Source organism: Lacerta agilis, chromosome 2 (genome assembly GCF_009819535.1).
Source record: "Lacerta agilis isolate rLacAgi1 chromosome 2, rLacAgi1.pri, whole genome shotgun sequence".
NCBI lineage: Eukaryota > Metazoa > Chordata > Lepidosauria > Squamata > Lacertidae > Lacerta > Lacerta agilis.
In genome coordinates, this window is record NC_046313.1 from 60,072,191 (window position 1) to 60,099,306 (window position 27,116).

The 27,116-nt window shown below is 43.3% G+C and overlaps 1 protein-coding gene across 2 annotated transcripts in view; it reads left to right on the forward strand.

Annotated features, from left to right (window-relative positions):
- LOC117041472 (proton-coupled amino acid transporter 1-like) overlaps positions 1-27,116 on the forward strand; it is a 35,778-nt gene extending 8,662 nt beyond the window's left edge. For both annotated transcript variants that reach the window (XM_033140317.1, XM_033140318.1), the window contains exons 4-11: positions 2,291-2,379; positions 3,167-3,262; positions 4,315-4,399; positions 5,180-5,398; positions 6,593-6,691; positions 9,816-9,982; positions 16,224-16,393; positions 26,254-27,116. In XM_033140317.1, the coding sequence (XP_032996208.1) occupies positions 2,291-2,379; positions 3,167-3,262; positions 4,315-4,399; positions 5,180-5,398; positions 6,593-6,691; positions 9,816-9,982; positions 16,224-16,393; positions 26,254-26,516 (1,188 nt within the window). In that variant the 3' untranslated portion in view covers positions 26,517-27,116. The remainder of the gene's footprint in view (positions 1-2,290; positions 2,380-3,166; positions 3,263-4,314; positions 4,400-5,179; positions 5,399-6,592; positions 6,692-9,815; positions 9,983-16,223; positions 16,394-26,253) is intronic.

Consider the following 27,116-nt stretch of genomic DNA (forward strand, 5'->3'; position numbering starts at 1 on the left):
CCACAGAGCTGATTTCTAGCAATTTCAAAGGAGCCATCCAAAACATCTAAGCCAAAAACATTACTGGGGAATCTCTCCTTCCTGTTCTACTAGTAAGTCCCCGCAACAGCAGGGAAGTGCCTGTTTGTACATTATGCAACAGCAGTGCAGCCCAGCCTGAGCAACTCTCTGTTTTGTAACATTGATTAGGTGTTAGATGTATATAGGCCATAACCTAAAAAACATTTCCTCAAGTGTATGGAAATTATGCTCCCTAATTTTCTTCTAGGATACACAATGTTGGCATAAGCATTCCAGCTAAACATTAGATTCTGACAAAACATCAGGAGAAACTATCTGGCAGTGAGAGCTGTTTGACCGTAGAACAGACTCCCATGAGAGGTTGTGGACTCTCCTTCCTGGAACGTTTCTAAGCAGAGGTTGGATGGCCATCTCTCATGGATGCTTTAGCTGAGATTCCTGCATTGCCAGGGGTCGGGCTAGATGACCCTCAGGGTCCCTTCCAACTCTGCAGTTCTGTGATTCTTCCGACACAACAAGGTTCTTCAGGGACACGTAATCAAGATCATGAAAACTGCAATTAAGCTATGTTGCATCAAAATAGTTCTAATTTCATGTTACGAGATACTGTATACAAAAGAATTTATGTTAGCTACACACAAGGTATTAGCAGTATTTTAGCCACAAACAAGTTAATCTGCAATATTTATTGTTTTTAAATCCTAAGTGCTTGATACCGTAAATAACTTGAGTTAAAAAGAACAAACTCTACCCATGGGCTTACTAGCAATCAAGGCAATTTGGAAAAGGGAGTGGAAAGGGCCGGGGCAGGTACATAACTCTCCCAGTGAAATTGGCTGAGAGTGGGTGGCACTTAAGCGTGGCTGGATCGTGAGCTGCCTTTTGCATACGTCAGGTTTCCAAGGAGGAATGGTCAGAGCAGAAAACAAGAACCAAAAGGAGCCAACAGAGAAGTAATAGAAGAAACTGAGAGCCTGGAACTTTTTCAGGTGAAAAAAGTGAAATAGGGCTGAAAAGAGTTTCTTCAGGATATAGTTATATGCATGCACAAACAACTAGTGCCCCCTCTACTTAACAGGGAGGCAGCAGAACCTCGGACGCCTCCATTTTGAAGCACCAGCACCTCTGTGATTGCGTTTGGCGCATGCACCTTCCATCCCAACAGTGTGAGGCAAGGAGCCTGCGCATTAAGAAGAGATTCCATTTTCCCCTTCCTTATCCTTGTTCTAGTCCTCCTCCTTAGCCCATGATCTATCAAGCGGCCTTCTCCTCCTCCTCCTGAGCTGCTGATGTTTAGTTGCTCTGGGTTTGCCCGTGAAGTGTAGGAAGAGCCTCTAACAAAGGGTCCTTCCTAGCAAGCAGTGAGCGGGAGGTGGCTGTCCTTCTTCAGCACCGCTGGCAGAAAATGGACTTTCCTCCTGGAAGTGGAAGGCTGGGCTGTGTGTCTTCCCAAAAGGCGAAACCTAGCAGTGCCGTAATGAGGGGATAATATTGGCCTTTGCCAAGACGCCAGGCCACTTCCGTGCCTCTCTTGATTACTGTGGTAACTGGACCACTTGATGCCCATCTTCAGAGCTCCTCTCATTTACACAGACCTCTATGCTCCATTAGAGTTGGTGCAACATAGTGGCTGAGTGACTAAGTTGCCAATCAGGAAGCCCCAGTTCAAATGTGACTTAGGTCATCAAACTAGTATTGAAGAGGAGCCTTGCCAGATCAGACTAATCCAGCCTCCTCTTCCCACATTGACCAACCAGCTGCCTGTGAGAAGCCCATAAGCAGGACTAGTGAACAAAAACACTCTCCCCGCTTGTGCTTTTCAGGGGCAGACTGTCTCCCACAGTGGAGGCATTTCACATCCATCCAGGCAAGGCAGATCTGGTAGCCTCCCACCTGCAATGTTAAGTTGCCACACAAGGTGGTTGTAAGCCAGTAATGGGAAACCAAAGGCCCTCCATATGGCGTTGGACTACAACGCCATCAACCTGGCCATTGGCCATGGTGGCTGAGGCTGATGGTAGTCGTAGCAACATCTCCTGGGCTATGACTTTCCCATCCCTGTTGTAAGAATTACAAGATACAAGAACACACGCACATGCTGTATTCTATCGTTGTTAACCCAATGGTGGTAAGTCCCACCTCTTGGAGAGCGTGAGCTTCTCTTTCTGACGAGTGGCTATGGTTGCGTTTACTGAAATGAGAACTTGCACTTCTCTCTTCAGCCACAAGAGTGTACTCCTAATGCTCTTCTCTTTCTTGCTGTGTTTAGATGGGTCCTCTCAGCTTGCTTGGGATTGGAATAATTGCGGTGCACTGCATGCAGATCCTGGTTAAGTGTGCTCACCACTTCTGCAACAAGTAAGAGGAAACTCCAACTACTGTTATTCCTCAAAGAATGTGAATTTGCCTTGCCTGTCAGTGACATCCCTCTTTATATTCTGTTCCTATTTTTTGAATGTAATGGAACTTCCCTTCCTTCCATGACTGCCAGTCTGGGTAGACTAGTTGTACCAGAGGCTTTCAAGTAGGTTGCCACCAAACTCTTCTTAGGATCCTTCTGTCCCTGGATGGGACAGTGCTTTCAGGGGGATCCAAGACAAATACTTAGGAGGGGAAGCAAAAAGAGCATCCAGCTTTTGCCTCTCTCCCTCCCCCACTCCAGAGCCCAAGGTAGCTTGCCTTTCTCTGTCAAGACCCACTTATACACACATAACATTAACCAAGTTGATGAAAGTGTGTGAGAGGCAAGTTTTCTTTGAGAGCCAGTGTGGTGTAGTGGTTAAGAGTGGTAGACTCGTAATCTGGTGAACCGGGTTCACGTCTCCGCTCCTCCACATGCAGCTGCTGGGTGACCTTGGGCTAGTCACACTTCTCTGAAGTCTCTCAGCCCCACTCACCTCACAGAGTGTTTGTTGTGGGGGAGGAAGGGAAAGGAGAATGTTAGCCGCTTTGAGACTCCTTCGGGTAGTGATAAAGCGGGATATCAAGTCCAAACTCTTCCTCTTCTTCTTCTTCTTACCCAAGCTCACCCAAGACTTGAGGCCTAGCGTCGGGCAGCAAACAGTCTGAGAGGCTTCCAGATTGTCTTCGTTTTCTCCCTTCGCTCCTTGCTCACGTCCTTTCGTCCTCTTTTCTTTTCAAATAGGCATCAGAAACGATTTGTGGATTATGGCGATGCTGTGATGCATGGACTGGAAGCCTGCCCCATCGCGTGGCTTAGGGCTCACTCCATCTGGGGAAGGTACTTGCTCACCTTAGTTGCATTGCTGGAGGTGTGAGTCTGGGTGTAAGCAGCTTGTGCATGTGGAAGAGGCTAGTGAACCATTACAGCAACGTCTGGAAGGATGCAACTCTCATCATTCCTGAGCATTGGCTATGCCGCTGGTGGGAGTTGGAGTCTGACAACATCTGAAAGGACACAGATTTGATCCCCCTCAATCTCTTTAACATCTTAAGGGGGGGGGGGTAGTGACGGCTGCGGGAGAGACAAATGTTCTGTTTAATAATGCTTTAAAAATATTTCCTTCATGGGGGGAGGAGGTGCTCATTCATTGCAAAAGTTCATGGTTGTCCCCCCCCCCGATGGTTTTTATTGTTGGCTTAACGATTATAAGCATTATGTGACTTAGTTGTATTAAGCTGTATGTAACCCACCCAGGGGCTGCTCAAACAAATCTGGCCTATAAATGCATGCTTAAGTAAAACTGGCCTATTTGGCACAGAATGTGTAGAACTCATGTATTTGGCAGACAGTAGATGATTGATCAGGTATGTTGCATTTATTCTGCAAAGTTCTTGCTATGAAATCAGCTTTCTAAATATGAAAAAAACTTGACTGGGTCTTCAGAAAACGTTTATATATTAACTTGGTGATCATTATAATAGAAAACACAAAAAACCAAATCTGCTTGTGCCATCGACGTCACTTTTTGCAAATAAGCTTTCAGATCTCTGAAACCTTGAGGGTTTTTTACAAACTGGAAGTTGGAGTTCCGACACTAGTGCTGAATTCTGAATTTATCTATTTAGACCTGTGGTTTCCAACAGGGGGCACACGCCCAACAGGGGGCAATTTGATTTTTAAGGGGGAGCAATTCAAGAATGAGTTATTAACAGTTAATGGCCTTTTAGGCTTTCTTCAAGCAAGTAGGAGTTCACTTTTTGAATAATAAGAATTATATGTCATTGGGGGAGGGGGGCACCAGGATTTTAGAGATGCTTAGGTGGGGCATGGCCAAAAAAGGTTGGGAACCACTGATTTAGACTGAATTGCTACAATTCATTATTTTTCAGGTACCTGGTTGGTTTTTTCTTGATTATCACTCAGCTGGGGTTCTGCTGTGTATATTTTGTATTCCTAGCTGACAATCTGAGACAGGTAAGTCTGCAGTATAGATAATTTACTGGTTCTTTTGTCTACAGGCAGCATAGTTGAGAATTCAGGGATTTAAGAGGTCTTAGCATCTTCATTACTGCTGTAAGGGACTTGTTTCTATGACTAGAGCTGTCTTAGCTGGTAAAAAAATCCAACCCTTCCTATTCTCCTTCTAACTTGTGACAAATGCATGGCTTAGCTATGATATACAAAACTCAGGACCCTCTTACATATCAGGCTTGGTCTTGCCTTGCCTGTTGGATAATATTTTGCCCCTATATTTGGCCTGCAATAGGGAGGGTGATGTACCCAACAGGCACCCTATGGCTGTGTACCTGCAGATACAAATTATATAAACACAAGTTCTCTGCATTGCTTGGGAAGATCCCATGAGATCTTGTGGGAGCTCAGACAACCCCGCAAGATCTCGTGAGAGCAACTGGAGCCATCACATGGAGAGGTCCTTGCTCCCAAGCAAGTCAGGGAGCTTAAAAGCCCTTTTCGTACTGGTAAAACCCAGAGACAGTGGTGTCCTGAGATATTGTGAACTGCAATGCTTATCAGCCCCAGCCAACATGGCCAACCAAAACCTCACTGGCTACTCCTGCTCTATGTCCTAGCTCCTTATAGTCCCCTAGATAGAATTAGATCGTCACGTATTAACTTATTGACAATCACACACTCAGAATCATATTACAAATCAAGCAAAAACCACCTGCTTGTTAATCACCCATTCAACTTTCTTCTTCTTCTTCTTCTTCCTCTTCCTCTCTTGATCCTTAGGTGATATCTGCGGCCAATGGCACAACCAACGACTGCAGTGCCAATGAAACTTCGATATTTGCTCCAACCATGAGCTCCCAGTTATACATCCTGTCCTTGTTGCCATTTGTGATATTGCTCGTCTTTATCCAGAACCTCAAGTTCCTTTCCATTTTCTCCATGCTGGCCAATCTTCTCATGCTGAGCAGCCTGATAATGATATACCAGTACATTGTGAGGGTATGTACAAAGATCAGTGTGGAATCTTTTCAGAATTTCCCTGTAGCAATGGTGGTAGCCATTTTGCAGGGCCTCCTGCAATTGTAGGTGAGCCATCAGAGGAGGTTGCGGCAGCTCCAAGGTCAGCGCAGTCGCTTGGATGGAGCGTTTCCATTTTAATATAGCACTCTCAATGTACATGGTGCTACATAGAATAAGTAAACAACAAGACAGGCGTCTGCCTTTACCGGCTTACAATTTAAATTTCAACAGAGAATGGCAAGCAAAATGTGTTTTGCTTCAGTTGAAAGGTGAAGATGAAGAGGTTAAAAACCAAGCCTTTTTTGCATTTTGAGGAGAATTCTGGCCTAGGAAAAAGGGGAAAGAGTTAGTATTTTTTTTGTAAGCTCAACAACATCTAGAGGGCCGGAGGCTCACCTTTCCTGATGTACAGGAAGAAGCAGAATGCTTTTGGTATGGGTTGAACACAAGGAGAAAGAGAGAGGAGAGAGAGAGAAACACTTGGTCACATGGGCTACAATACATCCAAAAAGACTAGCCACCGCTAATGTTGCAGAACTGATATTGGTAATGTGTTAGGCAAGTTTAGGAATAAGCATAGTGTTACATGGGCAAGTTCTCTAATGTTGGTTGGCTTTAGCTTGCATTAGTTCTGTTGTGAGTAAGGTGTAGGAGTGGTAGATAGATATTAGATATTCTACATTTCCTTTCAGAGCGGGTGAGATAAAAAACAAAGTAGCTATGTGATACAGCTAATGCTTTGCAAGCAAAGGGTAGAATTCGATGTCAAGCTCTTCCACTTCTGATTACACACACACACACACACACACAGAGAGAGAGAGAGAGATGCTGTTTAATAACAACAGGGAACATACCTCAGTACCAGGAAAAACATACAAGGTGGCCACACCACACTCGCTGTCCTTTCACAGAAATTGCTTAGAAGGTACGTGCACATTTTGCCCCATAGCTTCCTAGGAGGGTCAACGGCACTCTTTAAAAATGGAAGTTCAGTGTCTGGGGGCAACTGCTTGGGGGGCGCCAGTGAAAGCCATTGTGGGCACTGGTCTAGATGGACCAGTGGTCTCAGTTGGGATGAAACAGCTCCTGTGTTCCTATTGGTACTCCCCGAAGGAAGTCTTTGGGACCTTTTCTCTCAAATATAAACGACCTTTTCTCTTGCCCTTTGCCCAGGGCATTCCAGATCCTTCCCATCTGCCTCTGGTGTCCCAGTGGAAGACCTACCCTCTGTTTTTTGGCACAGCTATCTTTGCTTTCGAAGGCATTGGAGTGGTAAGTCTTTTCCTTGTGTGTGCTTGGCTTGCTTTGCATAAATGTTTAATTAGGGGTTTGGATGCAGCAGCTCCCTGGCGTGCTGTGAATCCTGTAGCATTTAGGCATCAGTTGCTGAACATATGGGATGGCAATCTATGCACTCTAGTCATAGATACTTTCTTGTTGCCCCAACCTCTGTTTTTGGAGAGAGTCCATGTTTCTCTTTGCAGGCTATTGATAAGCCTGCAAAAAATAGTCTGGGGTACTGGGATTTTAGATTGTTTTGTTCCCCTAGCTTAAAATCTGTATTTGCAGTTGTGACACATAAGTGAGATGTTGTTGAGTGGACTTGGCTGCATAGCTTTATTTTCATGGTCTACAGGGCTGGCTTGTTGGAGGAAAGTGGGATAAAATGGGAAATGTTTGATCTCTCCCATCCTTCCCTTTATTCCTCAGGTAATTGTCTCTTTTTATGCAGCAGTGGTTTTAGCTTCAATTTAGTTCAGCGGCGATCTTGTTTCTGAGCTCCCGATGCCATTCTGAGATGCATTAGCAGAGGAAGCGTTGCGTTCACAACAGTACACTTCTAATCAACACTGGTTAGGTCACAGCTGGAGCAACTGAGTTCAGTTTTCATTTCTCTCGTTGAGAAGTATGTCAACAAATTGGCCAGGGTTCAGAGCAGGCAAGGTGGTAAAAGGCTTAAAGTGCAAGGTGTATTATGGGATTCTGAAGGAAGCAGATATTTGTTTAGTTGAGAGGGAAGGTATGAAATGGGTTCGTATGATCGCTGCAGGAAGGTGGAGAGGCAAAGAGGTTATGCAGAGTACATCTAATCAGAACAGCAAGGAATGTTCTTAACTGAAAAAATGAAGGTAGTTGATTTGCACATTTATAGAATCTCTTGTTCTGGTTGACTGCAGTGTTTGGGTTGGTCTGTGTAAAGGTAAAGGTAAAGGTACCCCTGACCATTAGGTCCAGTCGCGAACGACTCTGGGGTTGCGGCGCTCATCTCTCTTTTCCCCCCCCCATTTTTTATTTACAATACTTAATCTTACACTCATCATACTGAATATAAAAAATAAAAATACAAAATCAAAGAAAAAACAAAAACACAAACAACACAACAATAATGATATTACATAAAATACCAACCAAAAATAGCACCAATGACAGCATTAGCACATAACAACATATAAAAAATTATATAAAACGACTAATCTATTATTTTATACACACCCACACCCACACCCACCAACATTACAATTCTTCTTTACTTCTTAACTTAAACATAAGTTATTAACCTTAACTAAACCTTAATTTCATACTTAAATAAACACACATATACACACATACAGACCCTAAGTCAGAAAAAGAAGCTGTGTTTGGTTTTGTAGAAGGTTTTGGAATTAAATAAAGGACAAATGAAAATGTTATGTACTTTCAAGAGCAGAAAAGGAATGCTTATCAGGAAAGACAGGAAGTCTGTATGTGGGTTGCGGCGCTCATCTCGCTTTACTGGCCAAGGGAGCCAGCATACAGCTTCCGGGTCATGTTTCCAGCAGCATGACTAAGCCACTTCTGGCGAGCCAGAGCAGCGCACGGAAATGCCGTTTACCTTCCCACCGGAGCTGTACCTATTTATCTACTTGCACTGCATGCTTTCAAACTGCTAGGTGGGCAGGAGCAGGGACCAAACAACAGGAGCTCACCCCGTCGTGGGGATTCGAACAGCTGACCTTCTGATCAGCTGACCTTCTGATCAGCAAGCCCTAGGCTCAAATATCTAAATTCAATAGCTAAAAATTCTGTTGGAAAACTGACCTGCATCTTCGCTGTTTTGATCTTTGTTGATTGGTCCGCAGCTTGCTTTCTTTCTTTCTTTCTTTCTTTCTTTCTTTCTTTCTTTCTTTCTTTTTTAAAGAAAGCAGGATACATGCATAGATGGTGGAAATGCAATTTAAGTCGTGGAACATTCTGAATTTGTGACTTGTGGGTCTCATCCATGGTTACTGGTGTTTGGTTTTGAAATCTCTAAATCCCTTCTATATAGAGCACCTCTGCTTGTTTCTGTTTTTCTTTGTAAAGTACAGATTGGCTCATCGGTCTATGATTTCAGCAAGGGTCAGGGCTGTATTGTGTATACATTACAGTATACATAATGTTGAAGAGTCATTTTTTACTCTGACCTATGTACGCTTGTATTCTCTGGAAGCAGCAGTTGTATTTGAGTCCTTGCAGATTGCTTCTTGTGTGTGTGTCTTTTTGAATCCTGTAACACAAGAAGCATCTCTTACATTTATTTGGCAAGGCAAGGGCTGGAATGGCAGAAAATGAGTTTCAGACAGCTTTTAGAGATGGACTGAGGCTCAGTATTCTTAAACTGTTCAAATATCCCAATGGACTTTGAGCTTTTCATTATTGGTACACCAGGAAGGGTAGCTTTAGCTGTCCAGAACATCAGAAGTTGACCAACTGAATATTTGTAAATAAGGGGGAGGAATTTGAAGCTTTGCATGGAGTGTTACTTAGCAACCGTGTTTCATGTCCTTTATCGTTATTGGGTCATGGTGTAAACATAAAAGCCCAAAGGCCAAAGTCGATTCAGATTTCTTAATTGTTACAGAACATCCTGTACAATAATGGCAGTAATGCGTGTTCCTTAATTTAATTGAGCAGTAAGAAGAGATTAAAACTTTTGGTTTTTGCATTCCTTTCTTCCACAAATAGAAGCCCGTTAAAAAAGATAAGGTGCAACATAATTAGTGGAACATAAGATGCATCTCGTATGTCAACAAAAGAAACTATATATATATTTAAAAAAACTATATATTGGGCCTTGCCTGGGGGCTCAATGGTACTCCAGAAGTGGTTATAAGCTATCAAGATCTAGACATCTTCAATGTTCAAGAGATGGTGTATTTAGTTACCAGATGCTGGGGATTAACAGTGGGTTGATACTGGGGGGGAAAAACATTTTTGGCACCTGGCTGAGTTCCTGAGGAAACTGGATTGGTGAAATTGGTCTGCCCTGGTGCATTGTGTTACGTTTTTTGAGGTTCTGTGGCAGAATTCACGGGCTGAAGCGTCATTCGAGGGAAGATTAAGGTGACTTAAAAGATTTTTCTCTTTCCCCACCAAGGTGCTCCCTCTGGAAAACAAGATGAAGACCCCTCACCATTTCCCCATCATCCTCTATGTGGGAATGGCGATTGTCAGCACCCTCTACCTCAGCCTTGGGACCCTGGGATATTTGCGCTTTGGAGAAAACATCCAGGCCAGCATCACACTCAATCTGCCTAACTGTTGGTGAGTTGAGGCAAGGGAAATGCCTCTCCAGGTGTAAATAAGATTGCAAATTACAGGCTACTCTCGGTTGGTTTAGAATGGAAATACGCAGATAGATGCTAAGGTGTAGGAAACAATTTGTAAGAGACCTAGGTCACTCACTCTGTGGCCAGAAGATGTTCGAGTGGAGTGCAGTTTTTTTCCTTTAAATTTTTTTGGGGCCCCCAAGGGAGCGGGGCCCTAAGCTATGGCTTGTTTAGCTTATACGTAAATCCGGCACTGAGCTAATTACTAAGGTAGCCCTATTTTTCAAAAGCCAAGCCACGGACTCCCTACATTTAAAATTTTTAATAACTCTGTGGTAGTTACCTCTGCAAAACAATTTTTTTGAAAAAAATGTGGGATAGCCTCTAATAAGCAAAGGATTTTAGGTATACTAAAAAAAACAGACTAGGACTGAGCAATATCTGGTTTTCAACATCGTGATATATCAGCAGCTGAACTGCCCTGTTTAGGGAAGTTTTTAATGTTTAATGCTGTATTGTGTTTTTAATATTCAGTTCGTAGCCACCCAAAGTGGCTGGGGAGACCCAGCCAGATGGGTGGGGTATAATAATAATAATAATAATAATAATAATAATAATAATAATATTCTGATATACGGTATATATGTCTGAAATTGGAGATCAGACATAGGGATGAGGGAGCAGTCATGGAAATCGGGTGGGAATGCGTGCAGGTCAGGCGTGGGGATGAGGGAAGGAGCAGCCGTGGAGTTCAGATGGGTGGGGGGAGGAGAGGAAGTCACCTCCACCGCATGGTTTGAGTGAGAGGGGATGGGGTGTGTGCATGAAGCTGACTGAGAAAAGCTGCTCCGCCTCATTGCCAGGGGAAGGTAGCGCCACTGTGCCTTGAAGTGAGGGCGATCAGCTGCCTCGTTCTCCGTCACCTTGAGGCAGCACCTTTCAATCAGCTGCCCTGTTTTCTCTCAGCGTGAGGGAAGGCAGTTCAGATCAGCAGCGTTATCAGCTGAGATCATCGTGCGATATCGACGGTGCCTTGAAATCGGCTGCCCTGCTTTCCCTCATGCAAGGAGCGATGCATTGCTGAATATGACCGAATAAGAAAACATTATCGCAGTGCGATTTTGAAAGCAATTTTGGCCAATATATTGAAAAATCTCACAGCGCTGAAACAGACCATGAAATCTGTGATATTACCATGCAAAAATGACAAAAAGTTTAGTTGTGGGGGAGGCAAGGAATGGGGCTGCGGACCCCCTGGATGCGTTCCATGGACCCCCAGGAGTCCTCGGACCCCTAATTGGGAACCACTGGCCTAGAGCTTTGTCATGCATTGCAAGCTGCAAGGCCCAGAGGACAGAGAGCTCTACATGCACAAATGCATCCCAGATCTATGCTGAAGTTATTATTTGAGTTTCAGAGGTTTGTCTTGTTATATAATCCATGGGTCAACTTTTTTACTTAGCCCTTCCTGAAGTCTTACCTCCATAGATTTTATATCCTTGTTAAACATCTGTTGGATTCTCCCCCCAATTGCAATAATATATGAGACTCCATCCTCTTTTTCTTTCACTTGTCTGTGGCCCATGTTTTCTAGATATTCACTTACCTTTGTTTGGTTACCTTGACTTTCCAGTCACTTTAATAGTTTCTATTTGTATTAGCTTTATTTCTGTTTTCTCTAGGATGCTAATCAAATGAGAATTCCAATTCATTCACTTTCTTGCTTAGTTCCTTGATAATACATATAACTCATTATGTGCCTTCTGAATTATTCATCTTAGTTCCAGTAAATTATGCATTTGATTTTCAGTAAAGCAGTTGATATATTTACTTATTGTAATCTGACATTTCAGCTGTTGCTGTGGTTAGTCAATTCATAATTAATTTCAGTTTGTTTGTTTGTTTGTTTGTTTGTCTTAACTTCATAATTCAATAATCAAGGGATTAATCAATTTGTAATCCAATTCATTATGTTATCACTTTAGAGTTAGTAATTCAATTATTCATTAAATGTTCACTTTGTAATCCAATTTATTGTTTTATTATTTCAGTTCAAAGTTCATTTGTTTGACTTGGCTTAGTAATTCAGTTCCTTATATGCTTATCACTTGTGTATGAAAACTTGGATCCACTATTTCCTTATTAGTTTATCATTAGTTAATTTATATCTTCAGCTTCTGTACATTCCTTGTTCCTTTCATCAAGTCCTAGTTTAACTTTGATCTTATTTCTTTCTTTGCTACTGTAGGCCTATATTGGCTCCCAGTACGTTTCTGAGCTCAATTCAAAGTGTTAGTGCTGACCTTTAAAGTCCTAAGCAGCTTTGGCCCTATATAACTGAAGGAGTGTCTCATTTAGCCTGGACACTGAGATTCAGCTCCTCTCACACTAGAATCATAGAATCATAGAGTTGGAAGAGACCACAAGGGCCATCCAGTCCAACCCCCTGCCAAGCAGGAAACACCATCAAAGCATTCCTGACAGATGGCTGTCAAGCCTCTGCTTAAAGACCTCCAAAGAAGGAGACTCCACCACACTCCTTGGTAGCAAATTCCACTGCCGAACAGCTCTTATTGTCAGGAAGTTCTTCCTAATGTTTAGGTGGAATCTTCTTTCTTGTAGTTTGAATCCATTGCTCCGTGTCCGCTTCTCTGGAGCAGCAGAAAACAACCTTTCACCCTCCTCTATATGACATCCTTTTATATATTTGAACATGGCTATCATATCAACCCTTAACCTTCTCTTCTCCAGGCTAAACTTACCCAGCTCCCTAAGCCGTTCCTCATAAGGCATCGTTTCCAGGCCTTTGATGGCTCACTTCCCTTCTTTTTGCTTGTTTGTTCTTTTGCTGACTTTTGATCGCTGCCATTTTTACGTAACACGCTGTCTTCCGCGTAAACATGCTCTATGGGTAGCTCCTGAAATAGCTTGCCTGTGAGCCGAGCTTATGAAAGTGCAAGCAGCGATGACGTCTGCATTGCATAGGACTTACACCCGCGCTAAAGCTGGCGAGTGCTTGGCTGTGGGAGAAAGGGAATAATCAAAAACTGTGAAATATTCATGACTGAAACTGATAAAAAGCACTTTGAAGGTATGCTTCAGCTTTTCCTTAAAAAAAAAAATTAAAGTCAGGGTGAAATCATGCTTGCTGCTGCAGGATGGGACAAACGTCTTTTCAACTGCACATAGAAGTTCCTCAGAAAGATGCAATGCAAAGGTTTTGGGTTACTGATCATAGAAGTAGTTGGGTGTGTAGTTACAGCATCTGGCACAGCTCAAACATTGGAGTGAATGGTGCTGTTGTGGAGCTACAGTTTTAGTGGCCTGATCAATTTCTTGGTGCTCTTTCAAATTTTCTCTTCCCTTCCCCTGCCTAATCTTCATGCCCGTCTTTCTTCATTCACTTGCCAAAACAATGTTAACGCATTTGGATGCTGTATAGGGGAAAAAAAATAAGTATATGCAAATTGGGTTTTAATCTGCGTAATTGCGGGCATGTAAATTTGGCTTCCTTGACGTAATCGTCGTGTTTTCGGAGGGATTGTTTACAGTATGTATAACCCTTGGCATATGGCTCCAAATTATAGGTTCAAAACTCAAATGTTGGCTTGTGAATGCGGCTGAAAGCTGGCTCCCTCTTTTGACAATGTGAAAGCAGACCTCCAGAATGTTACAGCTGTTCTCGGGCAGAACTTCATTGTTAAAATTTTTTTTAAAAAAACACAGAAATTGTGATTATTGCAGTCCAGCTAATCTTATAACCGCCACTCCTCTTTCCACCTGCTCCTCTTTTAAATTGGGGAAGGAGAACCTTTTTCAGCCTGGAGGCCACATCCTCCCCTTCCAAGGGCCTCATCCTGCGGCAAGCAAGGCAGAAATGTGCAGAGCGTTAAATGTGAGCTTTACCTTTGTACATTAGGCTACTTTCTTCACACTCATACACACACATGCCTCTCTATCCTACAGGCTAGCAAGAAGCTCTGCTGGAGTTCAAGTCCAGGCAAAAACCCTCCAAGAGGGGGCAGAGTAGGCTTGGAGAAGGTTGTGAATCAAGTAGGTGTGTGATCCGAAGAGAGTCGCTAGGGCCAAAGAGAGTGTGACCTGGAAGGCAACATTTGCATCCCTGTTGTAAGCAGGTGAGCCAAATAGGATGTAGCATTGACTGGCCTCACCCAGTGCCTTCCATCAATACTTCCCGTTTCATTAAAAGAGAAAAGGAGCCCTGCTGGGTCAGACCAAAGGCCTGCTAGTTCCCACAGTGGCTAACCACATGCCTCTTGGGCATTCTGAACCACTGTTTATAGTCTACCGTCAGAATGGTTTTTTTTTTATATACCACAAAGCTTTGTTTCATGATGCTGTGGTTAAAAAACATTCCATAAACCACCCAGAGAACAGCGGGCAGCTTTTATATGCGTTTGTGGGCAGCTTTATATACAGTAAGCCCTCAACTTACCCAGGGGTTATGTTCTGGGGATCGTGCGTAAAGCCAAAACTGCTTATTGTCAAAACCCACTGGGTCCATTGGCAGGTGGGATTGCCTCCTTTCAGCTCATATATATATATATATATATATATATATATATATATATATATATATATATATATATATATATATATAAAATTGCCAGGGGCTTAATGCACCTACTGTAAGTATGTACAGTAAATAAAATAAAATGAAAAAAATAAGCAATATGAGCAATAGTCCTCTCCTTCTGTTGTTCCCCAGCACTTCTAATCCTAAGCTTCATCTTCTATGGGTTTTTCTGCTGACTTTTTAGAAGCCATCTAAGTTGGTGGTTGTTGCCACATCTTGTGAGCTCCATAGTGTGGAAAAAGTGCTTCCTTTTGCCTTTCTTGAACCTTTTATCCTTCAGTTTCATTGGATGGCCCTGGGTGCTGTAGTATTATGAGAGAAGAAGGAAAAACCCCTATCTGTCCAAATTAAAGTTGAAATTGTTAATTTGGGGTTCTCATCAGCTGTACGCCATAATCATCACAATTATAACAAATAAAGGCTTTACATATCTCGCTTTGCAAGTCATGAGTCTATCTCATATATTAGTTTCACCTTTTAAGTTGAATTACTGAAAGAAATGAACCTTTCAACGATATTTTAATTTTTTGAGTTTCACCTATATATAACTAAGATACAGTTATCCTGAGCTGTGCATAGTATTCCAAATTTCAGTGCACTGTTGAGTTACACAGGGTCCTTACAATATTGGCAAGTTTTAATTCATCCTCCATTCACACACACTGCCATTGCAGAGTATCCGGAAATCTTTCCTGCCCGTTTGTTTTCAGCTGTTGAGCCAGCCAGTAATGAAAATGCACAATTACATGCAGAACTTCAATTCCTTCCAAGGATTCTGTTTATTTCTATTTTTGTTCTGAAGAACAAAACTCCCCATTCATCCTTCATATCTATTTCTTGTCTTTTAGCAAGGCCATCTAATTTTTCGGTGTTGATGGATTTCATGAGCACAATCACATGTCATGGTGGGATAACCTGCTGTTATCTTTGCTTTATCTAAGTGTTTTGCTCAGAGATGAACTTTAGGAGATTGATTTCTGACACTTCATAGGGTCTGTTAATGAAAGTGAAATCCAAACGGAAGAGTCTATGAAAGAAATTAACCCTCTAGGCAAACATCTGTACATAATGGGGAGTCTTCCCAGTTTCCATTTCAAAGAACGAACCTTAGGTTGTCTCCCACTAAGTTATACTGTACTCTTAAGTAGACCCACTGTAGGTATACACATTGATTTTGCTGTAGGTCTTCTCCGACTATGACTTGATTAGATACAATCCCTTGACTTTTACAACCAGTGAACTGGTGACTATTTATGAAAGAAGAACTTCAGTGATTCTGAGATCACTTAAGGACAGATAGCTTTTCAGCATCTGTCCTCTTGACTCTGACATAGACATTACTTGCCCAAGGAAGTCCATGCCTCATCAAACAGCAGCAAAGTCATTAGATCAGGGCAAGTGCCTTTCCGTGTTAAGCTTGGTTTCTCCAAAGCCCGGGATCGGAACAGTGTTCATATTCTCTCTCTCCCCTGTAAATGGAAATTGCATGCCACAGTCCCTTGGTACTCCCAGGATTGGGGAGCAGAAACGTTCCAAATCTGCTTTGTCGCTGGGTTGTGTTCATTTTTGGCTTTGATGTAGATGCTTCAACTGGGAGGATGAGTGGATATAACTCTTGGTTCTTGTATTATTTATGCAGGTTGTATCAGTCTGTCAAGCTGCTGTACTCCATTGGGATCTTCTTCACTTATGCACTACAGTTCTACGTCCCTGCAGAAATAATTATTCCTACTGCCATCGCTCAGATCCCCGAGCGCTGGGCTTTATGGTGCAATCTGCTGCTGAGGGCATCCTTGGTCTGCGTAACATGTGAGTAAGAGATCAGAGTGATTGGATATTTTCCATTCCATTTTGGCACGCAATAAGTGTCCTGAACAGGGGAATTGCAAAATTATGACTACTTATTCTGCTTCTGAGGGATGCAGGTGGTGCTGTGGGTTAAACCACAGAGCCTAGGGCTTGCCGATCAGAAGGTTGGCGGTTCGAATCCCCACAATGCTCCCGTTGCTCAGTCCCAGCTCCTGCCCACCTAGCAGTTCGAAAGCACATCAAAGTGCAAGTAGATAAATAGGTACTGCTCCGGCGGGAAGGTGAACGTCATTTCCGTGCACTGCTCTGGTTCACCAGAAGTGGCTTAGTCATGCTGGCCACATGACCCGGAAGCTGTACGCCGGCTCCCTCGGCCAATAAAGCGAGATAAGCACCACAACTCCTGAGTCGTCCATGACAGGACCTAATGGTCATGTTTCCCTTCACCTTTACTTATTCCACTTCTACTTGTGAGATGGCTTTGCTGAGGTGTCTGAAGCGAGTAATAATGATTGCTGCTGACAATAAGTTACTTGGTGGTTTTTTAAAAAGCCCTTGTAAATGTGAAGGGAAAGTTGCTAGCATGGGTTTCCGTGACAAAAATCATTTCTATAACTTATTTTGAGTTGAAGCCCACAAATGGAGTCTAGTATCTAGAGTTCCTGTCAGTTGGCAAAGGGGCAAGGCGGTTTTGAATCTCCATGGGGTCCTTTCTGTGACCCCATGAAAATTGACTCTGGAGGTTTCTCCAGACCAATGTGGGAAGGGTGAATTTATTCTAAAAGCCAATGACAAAAATTGTGTATAGCATAATTTTAGAACCAGAGGAGAAATCAGGCATCATTATGGGAAAATAAAAAAGGCTTATATGACAGGAATTGAACATCAAAGAATGGAGATGGAGATAGGCCAAAATCCCACCAAGATTGGTTTTCACAGATATAAAAGAGAACTACCTTAAAACACAGTATCTGTGGTATCTGACACTATATAGACCAGGCATAGGCAAACTCAGCCCTCCAGATGTTTAGGGACTACAACTCCCATCATCCCTGACCACTGGTCCTGTTAGCTAGGGATGATGGGAGTTGTAGTCCCTAAACATCTGGAGGGCCGGGTTTGCCTATGCCTGACATAGACTATCCAAATATGTATGTAAAATTTGCTCACGTAGCTCTGCATCTTCAGCAGTTATTCTGTGTTGCTGGGTGTATTCAGCAACACAGAATAGCCGCTGAAGATGCAGAGGTACATGAGCAAATTTTACTAGCCAGACAAGTTTTGCTTTGACTTCGCTGAATTCTGATTCAGCTGATTTTATTGGATTATATAGGGCTTTTTACCAGTATCTGTAATATGTGTCTTTTTGATGCAATGACCTGTAGGCTACGCAGATAAAGTTTGTTGTTGTTGTTGCTTTGACTTCTCTGTTCCCCAGCTTGAGAAGAAGTGTTGGTAGATAAAACTAGTCTGGCAAATGTTGACCATCACTGGTGCCAAGTTTCAGAATGGTGGAAGCCTTGCATATGCTATTTAAGACCCAATATAATTTTATCTCCCCGCCAGTATCATTTGACACCACATACCGTGAACGTAATTGCTGCTGGATATAATCCAGAAGAGGCTCGTCGTAAAGGCTTCAGGCAAAGTTCATTGCTGCCATAGAATATATTCATTTTCTCCTAGCCAACATGCCCTCATTCGTGCATGTGCACACAGATGGAAAGTGCTTGCCTAACTGCAGCAGGGAGAAAGGAGGAATCTAGAAAGGATCCTGCCTGAACCTTGTCTACAGATAAGTAGATGAAGAGTGGTATACAAATGCAATCAATCAATCAAGTATTGAAAATTAATGTTTCAACAGAAAACAGACTAATTCAAATATGAAATGCACGTTTAAAACAGAATAATTAACAAGAGAATAAAATATTACCCTAAGCATAGAATGTATCTGCTGCTGTTGCTGCCAATGGTAGGTGGTGGCTGTGGAAGCTCAGGCTTCATGACCTGGGTCTTCACGAAGAGACAGCCAAGATGGTCTCTGACCTCTTCAGCAGCCTCAGCTTTTGTAGCTGGAGTCAGTCAGGGCTCCTCCCTTCCAGGCCAGGTGGGGAAAGACCTGCATGGCCAGGAGCAGCTCTTCCAGGAGTCACAGCCAAGATGGTCTATAGTCTAGGCCAGGGATGTCCAACAGGTCGACCACGATCGACAGGTTGACCCCTGGTTGTTAGAAGTCAATTGCGGTTGATTGTGGTCTCTTTTTCGTTCGTGGGGGGAAAGGAGCATTCGGCCCCTCTTTCCTTTATCCGTGCACGATTTCAGGAACGGAAGACGGAGTTTCCACTGGCGGGATGACTTACTGTTTATCAATTTATGTTGCAGCCCCCCCCCAAAAAGTGGCAGAAGTATTTGCTGTTCCCCCCTAAAACTGCTCAACAACTTTGAGATGCCCCCCCCAAAATGGTTGACAATTCAGATTTGGCTCCCCCAAAAAAGCTCAGCAACTTTGACCTGCAAACCCCTCCCCCCATGTGTAGATCATTGCCAGTTTTTTATTCTGTGAGTAGATCGCAGTCTCTTGGGAGCTGGACGTCCCTGGTCTAGACTAATCCAATAAATGCTGTTTTATTCTAATGGGCACAATTAGAATCAGAAGCAAAATTCTGCCACAGAAACTGATGCATCATTCCAACGGTGCCCCACAGCACCATTGGAGATCACAGATGTGCAAGAGTTTGAGCATTTGTGCTGTAACTGAAGCTGCCATCACGGATTGTATAGAGTGCTCCAAGCGATTTCATTTTTGATCTAACGAAGTAACTGGTTTGCAGGCAGAAGTATTGTATTATATATTACAATGAGACTATCGAACGCACTGAAAATAAATTTGACCAAAACAAAATTCCTTTTGAGGAGGATGAGTTAGGACTGACACCCATGCCATGTCTCCACACTTCTTGATTTGGTGCTGAACTGGAAGCATAAGAACAGCACTGATATGCTGAAGCTGATTCTGCAGATCCTGCCGTCAGTTTATTTATCAGATCGCTCTTCTTCTGTGGCACAGATGGCTGTAGCAGCGAGGATTCAGTCCTCTCAGTGCTTTTTTCATTCATACTGCAAGTTCAGGAGTTCATATTTTTGCCCCTTACAATGCACTTACATTTTAAAAGGTTTAAGTATAGCTGTCTTCATAAAGATTTATCCCATCTCCAAGTTTATTTCTCAGCTATATTAATTCCTTCCTCTCCGTGTTTATTCTCGAATGGCTTACTGTTGCTGCTTTGAAACTGAGCCGCAGAAAAGATGTGGTTAGCAAAAAGGGGTGTTAAAACTACTTGCCTTGCTTTCTTTTTTATCTCCTCTTTGAATGAAGTGTGATCTTAGAATGCGGACAGTTGTATGTTGGTGGCAGGATGATGACAAGAGTGGTACAGATAATTGGGCTCAGCATTCTAGTCCAGAGACCCGAGTTTCTAGGTCCATGGTGCCTTATGCTTTCATTTTCTCCTACCATGGACCCTCTATTTCTAACAAAAAAAGAGAAAATCTCCTAAATGTAGCTCTGGTTTGCATGGCTTATTTTTTTTGTTCACACTTGGTTTTGCCAGGTGGACTGGAAACACAATTCTGAAATAGAATCCTCTGATTTAGAAAGCAATCTCTTTGCCTACAGTCCTCACTTACCTGAGAGTAAATTCCCACTGAATTAAACTCAAGGAAACGTGTAGGATTGCACTGTCAGTCACTCCTATTACTGCTGTGCCCCTGAATACCACAAGTGGATGGAGTGCTTTTGGGCTCATGTCCTGCTTTTGAGCTTCTCGTACGCATCTGGTTGGACACTGAGAGAGCAGGGTACTGGACTAGACGGGCCATTGGCCTGATCCAACAAGTCTCTTCTTACATTTTTGTCAGCCTTGGTCGGAAAGCCAACAGGATGGTGGGTGGAGGTTCATATAACTGAGAAAGATGGGCTTCGGTGAATCCAGAGCCAAACCAAAGTGAAGGGCAAAGATTTAAGGAGATGGATTTAGGTAGCCGATGGCATGTGGCTGCAAGGCTGCAAATGATTCCCCCAGATGTGGTGGTGGGGAGAAGTAGACCTGTGCTGGAAAGGTGCTCAGGGCAAGGACGCTTTCCATTCTAGAAGATATCCCTGATCAGTTTTGTGCCGTCAGAGGCAAGGAAGCAAAAGCTTATTGGGCTCTCAGCAAGGATAAAAGCAATTAAGTGGGTTGCATGAATATTAATTGAAATGATCTCCTGGCCTCAAAGCACATCTGCATCACTGCTTGGGTGTCTGAAGAGAGGATGTAATTTTGGGTTTTGAAGGGCTAAGCAAAAGGAAAGAGAGGTCTAGTTTCAAAGCCCTTTGAATTGATATCTATGGAAAGCATAACCGTTGTCTCCTGAGGGCTGAAGAGCTGCAGCTGGGTAATTTAGTTTTGCTGCCTGTCTGTTTTTATTTTTTTTAAGTGGGCGTTAAAATCCTGTTTGCTGTGAGATGGCACAATTGGCTGAGTCATAAAGGGGCTCATGACGCTGTGTTTTGACAGGCAGCTAATCCGCTGGTCCTGCTGAGCACTCGCTGGTGGGGGCTGTGTCTTGAGAGGATGGAGGGAAGGTAGAGATGAAAGGGAGAACATGAATCTGCTTCCGCTTATTTCCCCTTGCTATCGACGTCTTCCTCCTCTTAACCCATAGCCATAGACTTTCCCCTTTGGAGGGCACCTTCAATAGCTGTTTGTGCAGCCTGACTCTCCTGTGCACGCTTGTTAAAAAAGTTAGGCCCTTAATGATTAAAAATGGGGAGCCCACATTTCAGTCCTCCTCAGAACCTGCTTCCTTAAGTCAAAATCTGAGGAAGGCAATTGTCAAAGTTTCACACAAGCTCCTTCTCAGGTGTTTCCGGGTCAGGTTGTCTCTTTGATGTCACCCACATTGCACTGCTTTCATATAAAATGAAAATAAGATGATCAAAATGAGTTCTCACATTGTTTTTGTTTTTTACCTGGACGTTTCTTTGGTAGATACATGTGCGGATAATGTTGAGAAACGGCCAGACAATATTGTGCTCTGGCCCCAAGGCAGCAGAGTTCAATGGAAGTTGCTTGCCCTCAACCCCTGTCCCCGTCAAATAGCTACCATTGAATAATTGTGAGGGAAAGGCACCTTATGTTGCGTTTGTGTTCTGGCACCAAGAGTGTAAGGCATCCATTAGAATACTGGGCTTTGGTCAATGTCCAGCTGTGGTTCTAGTTGGACAGGACTTTGGAGTAGAAGACTAAAACTCCACTCAGCTGAATGAGGACGAAGGCCCCCAAACATAGCAGAGTTGGCTTGCCACATGTTGAAGTAGGTGAAGTGATGCTTCGCCCCAGGCCATTAAATCCAGTGTTCAAAATTATGTAACTGCAACCATGATTTCCTCCACTAGTGGCTAAACCTAGGCTTCTGAAAAACTCACAAGTAGAATAGCAGCCCTACTCTATTTTGCCTCGAGCAGACTACAGTCAGAGGTTCTCTGGGTCTGGACATGGAATGCCCATCTAATTGTCATGGTGAATTGTCATTGATGTCTTTCAAGTCATGCATATATACATGGTCAAGCTGACACATGGGAGCTTGAAACTTCAGATACATTTGTTGACAGGGGTCCTTGCATACACTAAACATAGAATGTATGGATTTTTGGTTTGCTGTTGTAAGCTTCCCCAAGGCTGGAGGACAGCCTGTAAACACAGCAAATAAATACATAAGCGGGATCTGTCTTCGCCTAAGCTTAAATCCATTGCTACCGAATTGCGAATTGGCTCCTTCGGGACAATGTTGTGTAATCTGGACAGGTTAGCTTCCCTTTGCCAAGGGATACATAAACAGCAAAACGTGATTCCCAAACTCAAAGCCTCAGCAGCTTGTTCAGGCACATCCTAGCTGTTTGGGTTAGATAAGGGCTGTGACTTGTTTGCTTGCTGCTTTAAAATCGAACTCCGTCACAGTGAAATAGCTTCATTCACTTTCCTTTCCTCAGTTTCACAGTGAAGCTGTAGCTGCTGCATCCCTTGGAAGCTTCCACCTTGCCAGTCATGGGGAATCGGTGGCACAGCAGAGGTTGTTGGGAACCACTTCTCATAAACCTTTACCAGTATGACTAACGGTTAGATATTATGAGAATTGGAACTCAATAACATCTAAAGAGGGCCGCAGGCTTCCCATCCCTCATCTAAACAAAATATTCATTGTCTTGCTTTGCAGTACAAGTAAGTTCTCACCCCACCCCAATACCCCACCCCTGTGTCACCCATAAAGCACCTAAGCTTTTCATTTTAAAATACTGCATTGTTGCTTGCCTCTCTCTCTCTTTCTCAATTTGATTTGTCCTAGTCCCCCAGGATTATTGAGAGTGTTCTCCTCACTGATAATATGAAGCCTATAGAAACTGGGAAAGCAACATCCTACTTTGAAAACACACTGGATTTTTTTCAGGAAATAAACCAATTCCTCCTTCTCTCTGGTCATGGTGATTCTTCTCTTTGAAGTGCCCTACTTTCTTTGCCAACAAAAGCCAGATTTATTATGGAGAATTCTCCTCTTTTACTGCTTCATTTTAGCAGGAGTTGTCTATGCCTTAAAATACCACAGAAGCATCAGGCAGCATAATCATCTCCAGGTTACAATTATTATTATTATTATTATTATTATTATTATTATTATTATTATTATTATTATTCCCATCTGTTTGGGCTCATTTTACTTTATAAATTAATTTTATATCCCCCCCCCAATTCCTCCTAAAGAAGGCCAGGGTGGCAAACTCATGTGTTAAAACAATGCTATTAAAAGCATAGTAAAGACAATCACATATATTCACAGAGATATTTTCAAGGTTGCCACACACATAAACTTTCAGTATTCAAATGCATGGGTAAACAGGAATGTTGTAAAATTCCTCCTGAAAGAAAATACTGTAAAGAGGGGGACAGATACACCTCACCGGGGGGGGCATTCACATATGGGGAACTGCCAACTCTGCATTGAGTATATTGAGTGCCTAGAAAGGGGATTAGGGGGGCAATGGCATGAAAAGGGGAAATGCATCTTTTTTAAAACAATAACAACAACAACAACAACAACAACAACAACAACAACAACAACAACAAGTGCATTGCTGCATACTTTATGCATGTGTCTTTGGTAGAATTTGAGGTTTCTTTGGCCTCTCACAAAAAAAAATGGTAGAAAAGGAAGGAGCTGGAAGAGGGAAATATGAGCGCCTTAAAATATGCGCAAATGTTACTTAAAGGCTTACCTCTGTCTTAATACTCTGACACACTGTGCCTTCAGAGCATCAGTTTCAGGGCTTAATTTCTGGATGCAACATCTGGACAATTAACATTGTGTACTGTGTGTTGTTTTGGCCAACTTTTAACCATGGCTTCATGCCTGTGCTTGTTTTGAGACCATTACCCATAGCTGCCACGCTCCTTTTGTGGTTAATATTTTTGCTGTGGGTCAGCATGGTTAAGAGTGGTAGACTTGTAATCTGGGGAACCGGGTTCGCGTCTCTGCTCCTCCACATGCAGCTGCTGGGTGACTTTGGGCTAGTCACATTTCTTTGAAGTCTCTCAGCCCCACTCACCTCACAGAGTGTTTGTTGTGGGGGAGGAAGGGAAAGGAGAATGTTAGCCGCTTTGAGACTCCTTCGGGTAGTGATAAAGCGGGATATCAAATCCAAACTCTTCTTCTTCTTCTTCTTCTTCTTCTTCTTCTTCTTCTTCTTCTTCTTCTTGTCATATTTTTAAAAGAGAAGCCATAGCTTCTCAGCCTTACCTACAGGTTTGTTGTGATGATAAAGTGGGAAGGAGGAGAATGGTGTGTGGCTGCTTGAGGAAGAAAGGCAAGATGCATATGTAACAGTAGATAAATGAAGCTATAGAATATGTCAGAATCCTACATGAATAAATTCCAAAGACTGTCACTCCCTTACAATATTACATATTCTTGTGCTGAGGACTATAGAATGAGATGTGCTGCTTGTTCATACCTTATTGCCCAGAAGCCAGTGGCACAAGTAATACCTTAAGATCCTCAAGTGGCTTTCTCAAACAGAAGGGGATGAGTTGCCCTTGGCTGAGACCCCAGGAACCTGCGATTGGGAGTTCCAGATGTTAAGGCTGCAAGGGTTTTATGAGGGGTTATGAGCCTAGCCTCTGAAGCTGGGATGGAGTGGTATGAGCAGCTGGCTGTGGCTGAGATCCAGGGGGGCTGGTTGGAGCTGGGGAATGAACCAAGCTGACTTCATTGGTGGTTCATTAGTGGGAAAAGGCCCTGTTAGTCTCTAGCCATGTCCTTCCCAGGCATGTCTCCCCCTTGAGTATGAAGCAGCTGCTCTTACAAGTCTCTGGAGGTCCACTCACCCAGCCATAGCTCAATCTTTGGGAATTTCTAGCTCTGGCAGGGAAGTCTTGGGGTTTGGTGTGCTATGGATCTGAAACAACATCCCTGCCCATCTATGGATAATAGAAGGGGAGGTTGTTGGTGTGTGAGTCCTTCCAGCCTAGCCTCAAAACTTCCTGGAAGCGCACAGATATTATGCTGCTCCCAAATGAGCTAAACTGAAGCAAACAAACTTGTGCTTCGATCCAAAGCTCTTTTATTTGAAATGTGACCTTTACCCTATCCATGCATAAAAATTGTGATGGAATTGGACACCTAAGGTAATGATAGCAGTGTGGAATAGCATCATATGGTTCTCTTTCCAAGTGGACCGTGGATTTCTCCTACTCCTGAGTGTACTTAAGAGTCTAACATGTGGAATGTATTTCTAAAGTTCAGTGGCATGATAGATCTGGTGATTGAATGTCCAAATTGCCCAGCCTCTTTCCCACCTCTTTCTCTGCTGCTAGAAGGAACCTCTGAACTGGTTCTTGGGAAATGTTGAAGCTGTTGTTCACTGAATTGGGCCATTTGCCCATCTAGCCCAATACTGTCTTTTCCAGGGGTAGCCAACATTACCGGACTATAGCTTTCATCATGTGCCCTACTAGAGTTGGGACCCAGTGGCCTCTGGGGCGTACTCCTGTTGTGTGCCCCAGAGTGACAGCAGGTCTTCAAGGTCTCAGAAAGGAATATTTTGCATTGCTTTCTACTTGAAATAGTTTTAATTAGGAGATGTTGAGGATTAAACCCAGGATCTTATGCATGCGAAACATTCTGCATGTGAGAGCCAGTGTGGTGTAGTGGTTAAGAGCGGTAGACTCATAATCTGGTGAACCGGGTTTGCGTCTCCGCTCCTCCACATGCAGCTGCTGGGTGACCTTGGGCTAGTCACACTTCTTTGAAGTCTCTCAGCCCCACTCACCTCACAGAGTGTTTGTTGTGGGAGAGGAAGGGAAAGGGGAATGTTAGCCGCTTTGAGACTCCTTAGGGGAGTGATAAAGCGGGATGTCAAATCCAAACTCTTCTTCTTCTGCTGCTGCTGAGTTTTGATCTCTTCCACTACATCCTTCCTCTACAGTAGGGGTGCCAGCTTGAATAAAATATTGGGGGGGGGGAGGTAAGCCCTTCCCACATAATCGATCACATGACACCATTTGAATGGCAGTGTCTATTAACGGGGGGGGGGGGCTAGGCCCCTCAAATATTTTAGGGGTGGGGCAAAGAGACCTTGGGCCCTGGGAGTTGGCTCCTATGCTCTACAGTGCTGGATAAATCCACAGTTTTTGAAAAAATCAGCCACAGTGTTGTTTTCTCTTATACATTTAAAGTTGATAGCAACCTATTGTAGAATCTACTTTGGCTAATAATAAATGTTTTCAACCCAGTTTTTACTTCCTCTTGTTTCTTTTGTGTCTCAGGTCTGCTAGCAATCCTGATTCCTCGACTGGGCATTGTCATCTCTCTGGTGGGCTCAATCAGCAGCAGTGCCCTCGCCCTGATCATCCCACCTCTTCTGCATATTGCTACCTACTACTCTGACGGCATGCATCCCTTGACCATTGCCAAAGATATCCTGATCAGTTTCATTGGTTTTGCCGGGTTTGTGGTGGGAACCTACGAGTCTCTCTTCGAACTCATCGTACCAACTCCCACCGCCGTCAACGCCACCGGTGCCTTATAAATGACACGCTCAACCTGTGCACACCTTTCTATTTTTCTTTGCTATAGAATATCTTGTCAGCCTGGCTGGATCCTGGTTTCCATTGTAGCAACAGCAGTGACTTGTTGCCACTTCTTTGCTTCCCAACCGTATTTATTTTGCTGATTTAAATGCAAGCGGACAGTGGAAAAGGCAGGACTCCAACCCGCAGTCTCTGCTTCTTTATGCACAAGTTGATTTAAGAACCTACACAGCACAGTTATTAGTCTTTGATAAGAGTGGAATATTGTTGTCTGCTGCAGTGCGAGTCTCTCTGATAGAATGATGCTGAATAGTCTGCAGGGATCTTGGTTTATACAGTCTCCTCTGGAATCTAGAGAATTAATAATTCCAATATTGTCAAAAGGGTGACAAAGCCCTTTAAACATCATGTTACCATGCCTTGGGAAGAGAACCCAAGACCCAGTGTATGGGCTGGAGGCACAAGATGCCACCACTTTGCTGATGCTAAGCAGGGTTGGGTCTGGTCGGTGCCTGGATGGTAGGCTGCCTGGAAACCACCTGGAATGCCACCTTGGATTCCATGACAGAAGTATGATGGGATTGAAACAAACAAGCAAA